General features: G+C 38.6%; 1 protein-coding gene across 1 annotated transcript; it reads left to right on the forward strand.

The window, feature by feature from the left end:
- Nucleotides 1-319: 319 nt before the first annotated feature.
- LOC308420145 (guanylate-binding protein 2-like) lies at nucleotides 320-8,424 on the forward strand (the record flags this gene model as incomplete). The annotated part of the gene is given in 13 exon segments (XM_080916051.1): nucleotides 320-509; nucleotides 2,339-2,466; nucleotides 2,885-2,994; nucleotides 3,368-3,564; nucleotides 4,138-4,208; nucleotides 4,212-4,295; nucleotides 4,299-4,431; nucleotides 4,937-5,218; nucleotides 5,816-5,961; nucleotides 6,674-6,776; nucleotides 7,063-7,256; nucleotides 7,823-7,916; nucleotides 8,351-8,424. Coding segments are annotated over 13 exon segments (1,806 nt in total).

The raw sequence follows: 8,424 nt of genomic DNA on the forward strand, positions 1-8,424 counted from the left end.
TAGTCTGTGTGTTCTGTGAAACCTATATAAATAATGATGTAATCTGATGGCTAGTCAGTCAGAGCTGCAACATTCTCCTGACCACCACACCTATATCACTCCTCTTACTGACTCCTTATCTCCTATCTCAGGTCACCCTGTCAATAGCCTGGTGCTAACCCCCAGGCTATAACTTCTTACCATAATACATATTTTTACTCACCTAGCTCATTGATATCAAAGTATGGAGAATTTTATATTTTTTTCCCCTTATGGGTGCTAAAGACTAATTCTAATTACTTCTATTTTTCAGCTTGCAGACAGAAGACAACCCTTAAAAATGGCCTCAGAGACCTACATGCCAGAACCCATGTGCCTCATTGAGAATGTGAAAGGACAACTGAGAGCCAATCAGAAGGCCCTGGACATCCTGTTGGCCATTAAGCAGCCTCTGGTGGTGGTGGCGATTGTGGGTTTTTACCACACAGGCAAATCCTACCTGATGAACAAGCTGGCTGGGAAGAGGACAGGTGAGTGCCACCAACAAAGCTGTGCTGGGTCCCACTTTGTCCATCACATCTGCTTTTAGCATGAGAGTGTGAAGTATATAATAAGTTGAGTTGGTTGTTTATTTGTTGTCTTTGAGACAGGGTCCAGCTGTGTAATTCAAGACATCTTTGAACTCATGATCCTCTTTCTTTAGCTTCCAGAGTGCCTGGGCTATTGGCATGCATCATCACAAGTGACTTATAGTTTTCCTTGTGAAAATAGACATTCATTTCTAGGTAAAAGCAAATTACCATTGATGTGTTAATGAACTTTAAAACATTATTTAGATGTTTAAAGAACTGTTTATATAAAGTAGTGTCTAAATTTAAAAGTTGTAATCTATATTGTCTATGTGAGTTTTTGTATTATTTAAAAATATTTAACATAAAATTTACAACTATTGTCAAATACACAATTTTGAGGTAGTAAGGAAATTTGCATTTTTGTGTATCTATTACCCTCACCTATCTCTACAACTGTCTCATTTACCCACAGAGAAATGAAATCCATCATTTGCTCATCTCCTCGCATTATCTGACATTCTGTGCTTATAGATTTAACTGCAATGGAAAATAATCAAATGACTGCATTTATTATATGCGTCTCTTTGTAACTATCTTCTTTTACTTAGCATAATAGTGTCGAGATTTAACATTGCTAGAAAATATCTAACTTTCTTCTCTTTTAGTGCTCAGTAATCATATGGGCGTAATAGTTTTGATATTCATTTATCTGTACACAAAACTTTGGCTGCTATGACTAATGCTAATATGAACGGGGATATAACATTTATTTGAGTTTATGTAATCATTTTAGGTTGTATTTGATTCTTCCTCTGACCAGATACACTAGTGAAGCAACTTTAGGAAGAAAGATTTATTTTGACTGACTGTTAAAGGGCTATCAGCTCATTACAGCAAAGAAGACTCCACACACTAGCTCCACCCACGGTCACAGAAGCTTATGGACTATTCATATCACATCCAGGCAACAAGAAGTACAAGACCCAAGTTAGGGTCACTATTAACCATCAATGATCCTCTTCTTTCAGCCTACCTCTGACAGCCAATCTTCACCTTCCAAAGGTTCATACCTCCAAAAATTGGTACTACCCATTGGCATCCAAATATTAAAATCTATGAACATAACAGAAACACTTAACAAACAAACTGTAAGATTTTACCTTTAGGCCCTACTGGTTCATAGCCATCTCAGAATAAAAAAAAAAATCCATTGACTTAAATTCCAATAGTTCTTATAGTATAAACTTCTAATAGCATATAAAAGTTCAATGCCTCTTCGGAGATTCAAGGCAAACTTTTAGTTGTGATCCCCGGAAAAATCAAAATATCAGTTACATTCTACCAATATATGACAGCACAAAATAAAAATTCTCATTCTGAAGAGATAAGCAGGTCGGAAGGAGAGACCATGCCACAACAAGAATAAAGCCCAGGCAAAGACCAGGCTGTGCCCCACACCCAGCATCAGCACAGGTGGAGGCTTCATAGCCATATACCATGTCAGGCAGGCTCAGTGCTGGTAGCTTCTCGCAGTGCATACCCCACAGTCCTGGCACTTCCTGCATTCTGCATCTCCACTGCAGCTTAGGTGTAATCTTTACAGCTTTAATCACAGGAATTCAGCTGTTCCCGCAACCTTGGTGCAAAGCTTCATGAGCACAAGCCTCACACAAGCTTTGACTGTGGAAGTTTTGGTTACAGTTTCTTTCCTGGCTGTTAGTGTCCTAATTTTATATCAATTCTTTGAAATACCTGCTACTAACTACATATTTCTCTTCTCTATGCAGGCTTCTCTGTGGGTTCCACTATACGGTCTCACACCAAGGGCATCTGGATGTGGTGTGTGCCTCACCCCAGGAAGGCAGACCACACCCTAGTTCTGCTTGATACCGAGGGCATCGGAGATGTGGAGAAAGTATGAACGGAGGGATTAATTTTCAGTTCATCCCCAAATTTCTTGCATTAGATAGATTTTAATACCATTTCATTTTTTTTTTACCTGACATGGCTCTAAATTTACCTACCAGATCTGAGAGAACTTCTACAAGATGAATCATAGGAAAGCAATGTAGTTGATACACAGTGGTCACAGAACAAACAACAGGCAAATGGCATAAATAAGAATCATCGTAAACAAAAATGTACACAAATTGCAAACATCTTTGCATATTTTTATTTAAATTTGGATGTCTTGCATAGGTCATGAATATTACATAGGTTTTTTTTTTTAATTCTTCTAGAAACACTCTTAGTGACCATACTTTTCTTACAGTTGATCTGGAAAGTTACATAAAACAAACATACTACTGACGCACATGTGTTCTCTCTTCCAGGGTGACAACCAGAATGACTGCTGGATATTTGCTCTAGCTATTCTTCTAAGCAGCACCTTTATCTACAACACCATGGGAACCATCAACCAGCAGGCCATGGACCAACTGCAGTATCCTTTTTGTTGAATAGAGCATAAACACACACATACACACACACACACACACACACACACACACACACACACACACGAAAGAAAGATACTGAAAGACTGAGTCTCCTGTTAAAAGGACAGTGGCATATATATCTTGTAGAGTTAAATTATATATATGTATATACATATGCATGCATATATTATCACACAAACACACACACACACACACACACACACACACTCAGATGAAGACGAGCATGATAATGACCATGTCATACACCTATCAATCTGTTGATAATTGGGCCAGAAGAAAGCAACCCAGAATGTAGGAGTAGATGAGATCAGTACAATGAGTTGGACCCTATTCATCCACTCCTCCTTAACTTCTTAGATATGTGTCAGAGCTGACAGATCGGATCAGAACAACATCCTTACCTCATAGCAATGGAATTGAAGCTTCAGCTGAGTTTGTGAGCTTCTTCCCTGACTTTGTGTGGACTCTGAGGGATGTGACTGTAAGGTTGGAAGCAGATGAAAAAACACTCACAGCAGATGAGTACCTGGAGAATTCCCTGAAGCTCAAGCAAGGTAACTGAATTGTTTATTGGAAAGTAAGCAGAAGAATACCAGGAATTTTTTATGTGTTAATATTTATTCTTTTACTTTTTGTTTCCAGATTATTACTAAATGTAGTTCATGGAATCTGTCTCAATGTGTTAATTTTATATTATAGTATTCCCTGGTGTTGGAGACACATTCATTCTCTTCTGTGATCAGAGTGTGTTGATTCCTATCTTAGGTCATGTAAAGATGCACACTGCCAAAAACTTGGAGAAGAAGAAAATTTTATTATGAGAAACCAATGAGCTACACACAAACACAATTCTAGCTGTGCGGCTATAGGTCCATCTCTATCATCTATCTATCTATCATCAATCAATCTATCTATCTATCTATCTATCCATCCATCCATCCATCCATCCATCCATCCATCCATCCATCTATCTATCTATCTATCTATCTATCTATCTATCTATCTATCTATCTATCTATCATCTATCTATTTATCTATCATCTATCTACCTATCTATCTATCTATCTATCTATCTATCTATCTATCTATCTATCATCTATCTATTTATCTATCTTTTCTTTCTCTAGGTGCCAGTGAAAAAGATAAAAATTACAACCTGCCCCGACTTTGTATTCGAAAGTTCTTCCCCAAAAAGAAATGATTTGTCTTCTATCCACCCACTGAGTGGAAGAAGCTCGCCGAGCTGGAGAGCTTGCACGATGATGAGCTGGATTCTGAATTTTTATAACAGGTGGCTGACTTCTGTTCCTTCATCTTCAGCTCATCTAAAGCTAAAACTCTCCCGGGAGGCATCAAGGTCAATGGAGCTCCTGAGTCTCCTGCCCAATTCCTATTCAAAGCTTTAGAGTCTACACTGTTTGGTGAGAAATAACAACCACCTGCTTCATTTTGAGCAGGTTTTCCAAATTCCAGATATTCTCAAGTAATACTTAAGTTTGATGTAAGAAAATTCTCTATTTTTGACAATTTTTTAATATCAAAGCAAAGAGATTCTATCCACATCATTTCCTTAGTAATCTAGAATTGCACGCACAGCATCTAAAGACACACATGGGACTATTTAGTTTAAGTTGATTTTAAAGAGTTAAGGTTCAATGGACATATCCACATATTGAGAGATAAGTAGGTATATAAGGCTTGTACCTATGAATACTGAGAGTCACAGGTGCAAACCATTTTCTTTATCATAACATTTCACTGGACAATATTGAGTTTGGCAGTTGGAAGTATATGCAGTGGGTGACAGGCTTCTGGTTAATATTTGTGCTTTTGAAGAGCATATTGATTGTGCACATGCTCAGATCTACAAAACACAGAGACTACTTAACTCTAAATGAAACATCATCACCTGTTTTCTAAATGCAGGTCTAAAGAAGCTGGTTCTCACATACATCAATGCCATCAGAAGTGGGTGTCTGCCCTGCATGGAGAACATAGTCCTGGCCTTGGCAAAGACAGAGAACTCAGCAGCCGTGCAAAATGCCATCACCCACTATGACCAGCAGATGAACCAGAGGGTGCGACTTCCTCCAGAGACCCTCCAGGAGCTTCTGGAACTGCACAGGATCTGTGAGAGAGAGGCCATGGAAATCTTCTTTAGGACTTCCTTTAAAGATGAAGACCATTCATTTAAAAAAAAATTTATTGGTAAATACATGTCAAGTTTAAATAGATAAAACTGTGAAATTCAGAAATTTATGAGGAAATGCTGGGCATTTATTTTGAGAAACACTTGTTAATAGATGGTGAGGGTCATTTATTGACAATCATTACAACAAACTTTCTCGTTATGGAATCAAAACTTGAAGCGTTTGAAATATATAAATTTACACTCTCATTCTAATTACATAGATGCAAGAGGCAATTGAAGACCCAAACTTTATAAGATTCCTCCTGTCATCATACTGGTTTATGGTCCAAGTAAACAAAAGCAAAGAAACCTGGGCAGGCAGACACTGTATCATATGCATTCTCTTCATGGTGGTGACTGGTCTGTTGAGTTGAACCTATGTCAATCATGTGTGGTGAAATCATGACTGTACTAAATACCCTTCAGATGGAGAAAAGGTTTTATGAGAAAGCCCAGGGTGAGAGAAAAGTTGAGGCTCTCCTTAAAGAATTACTTCAGGTTCTGGGTGGAATTAAGATTTTGTTATTCTGTTTTGCTTCATGTTTTTGCATTAAAGGCTCATCTAGAAAAGAAGCAGACTGAAATCTGTTATGAAAATATGAAAATATCATCAGTTCGTTGCTCAGAGTTACTTCGGGACATCTTCAGACCTCTAGAAGTAAAGGGTGCTTATGATCAGCCAGGAGGATATCTTCTCTTTGTTGGGAAAAGAGAGGAGCTAAAGAAAAGGTATCTTCAGGAACCCAAGAAGGGGATACAGGTAATCAAACTGTATCTATTAAGGCTCACTGGCTTGCCTACTTGGAACTCCATTGTGACCACATGCAATTACTCATGGATGTGGGGTTTGTGTGAGCAGCACTCAGCTTCTGAACTCATCAACAAACTACCAAGGGGGTCTATTAATTACATAAGATACATACAAATGCTTAACAAAGGCAGTGCATTCAAATACCATGGATTATGAGGCAATGCAGTTAGAGTTATAACTGGACATTTGTTTTGCAGAGGACAGAAGTGCAATAGTAGTTGCTTAAGTGGAAATGCTACTTTGTAAGTTTAGCCTTCAAGCTAGCTTTAAGGGACACAGGATCTAAGAGTGCAAACGAGGTCATATTTTCTCCTTGTCAGGTGTTACCCTGCCTTCAATTCCTTCATTTATTGTTCTGTTTCAATTCCTCCAATCTGCTTTCCTCATGATGCCAATAGTTTTTAGCATCTTTGGGTCACATGAAGTTCATAGTTCTATCATCTCCAATAATGAAAATGGTTCTCCATGTGAAGAGCAGCAACTCTTTGTTTCAATGTCCCTCTCATTTGTTTCAATGTCCCTAGAAGATTTGACAGTTGCCTTGGTGGCAGATGTGACAAGGACACTTGAATTCCAGCACTAAAACAGGGCAGAGACAGACAGAAGAAACAAACTCTTACACCATTTCTTCTGTTAAACGGTATGTTTTGGTGACCCTAAGGCTGAAGCGATTCTGCAGGCATACTTGCAGTCCAGTGCAGCTGTGGCTGAGGAACTTCTACAAAGAGACCAGGCTCTCACAGTAAAGCAAAAGGAGGTAGAAGGTGAGAACTGACCCAGGGAACTCTATGTACTCTATCTAAAAATCTCAACATCTTCCACTAAATTAATTATCATCAAACCAGAGTAAGAAGACCAATGTTGTCATGGCTTCTAAAGCCATGTTTGGATGATGCACTCATCAACATTATGGTTTCCTCAAAGAACAAACATTCCTTTTCATGATTCCCTCTATAAATTCTCACAGCTCAATTTTCAGAAGTCCCATTATTTTTAAGGACAGAGATAATAATGAATAGGTACTTACTTTTTTTTCTCTATTCTTCTCAGCGCAACGAGCAAAAGCTGCCTCTGCACAGGCAACTATAAAAATGTTGGAGGAAGTGGAAAAGAAGCATGCACAGATGATGAAGGAGAAAGAGAGGTGTTACCTGGAGAGAGTGAGGCAGTTTACTGAGAAGATGGAGAGGGAGAGAGCACAGTTAGTGGAGGAGCAAGAGAGGATTATGACCCTTAAACTGCAGGTATTGAGCTGTGTATCTTAGCTTCATTACCCAAGCACAGTGTAGGGCTAAATTTCACAGAACACCACAATCTCCTTTGCTTTCATGAACTATTAATCCAAATGCAATGCACTTCCTTTAGCATTGCCGAAATCCATCCTGCCTGGACCGTTGGACCACCTAAGATCTTGCAATTCTGCAGGGTTGTTTATCTGAGGGACTCAAGGCTTTCTTGCCTGTGCTTTGATAGTAATGATGACAGCTTCCCTTGTTAGTAGTAGTAGCAAGGGCAGGTTTGGGTTGACCTTTCTAATGTTAATGTTCTCCTAGGTTCCTCTGGGTAGATCAATACAGTCTTGTTCATTGCAATACTGTGTTGTCAGTATTTAGGCCAGCAAATTCTCCCTCCCCTCTTTGTGTGTGTGTGTGTGTGTGTGTGTGTGTGTGTGTTAAATAATAGAGCCCATTACATGGAGTTCTAGATTAAAAGGCTGCAAGTTACAATGGACTCACCTTATTTCAGAAGGGCAACTAGGAATAACATTCATTTGTTATTTAGTAGTTTTATTACTCAATTTTTTTTTTAGGAACAGGAACAACTACTCAAAGAAGGGTTTAAAGAAGAAAGTATAAGGCTGCGAAATGAGATTCAGCTTATGGAGAAAAGAAACAGGGAAAAAGGTATTTTGCCTATATATTATTGTAGTACATGTATCCCCAAACAGAGTTTTCTTCCCTGCAATCATGTCAGGGCACCAATTCTAACACAACTTTAAATAAATAAATAAACTCTTGATGCTTGCATATCTGTTTGTCCATCAAGTTTATAAAGATGAAGACAAGGCAGAAAGAAAATGTGTTACCAACTGGCTACACACAGAAACTTTGGTGAAACTCCATCCCATGCTGAACTGTATTTTTAATTTTATACTCAAGATGTCATTTAAAATAGGCAGTTTCCTACCAACTTCTGGCCTACTTTCTTATGCATACCATGTTCTAGATGTCTTTAGTCCAGAGCCTTTCTTCAGGGATTACCTACAGCTTGGGATGTAACTGGAGAGTTTTACATACAAAATGAATCACATGGGAATGGACAATGTCTTTTGGTGCAGCTCAGGACTGCACCTGCTCCGTCATCAATAGTTATGAGACAGAAGTCCTCATCTTCAGCCAGTTAGGACAGTAG

Source organism: Micromys minutus (assembly GCF_963924665.1).
Source record: "Micromys minutus genome assembly, chromosome: 4".
NCBI lineage: Eukaryota > Metazoa > Chordata > Mammalia > Rodentia > Muridae > Micromys > Micromys minutus.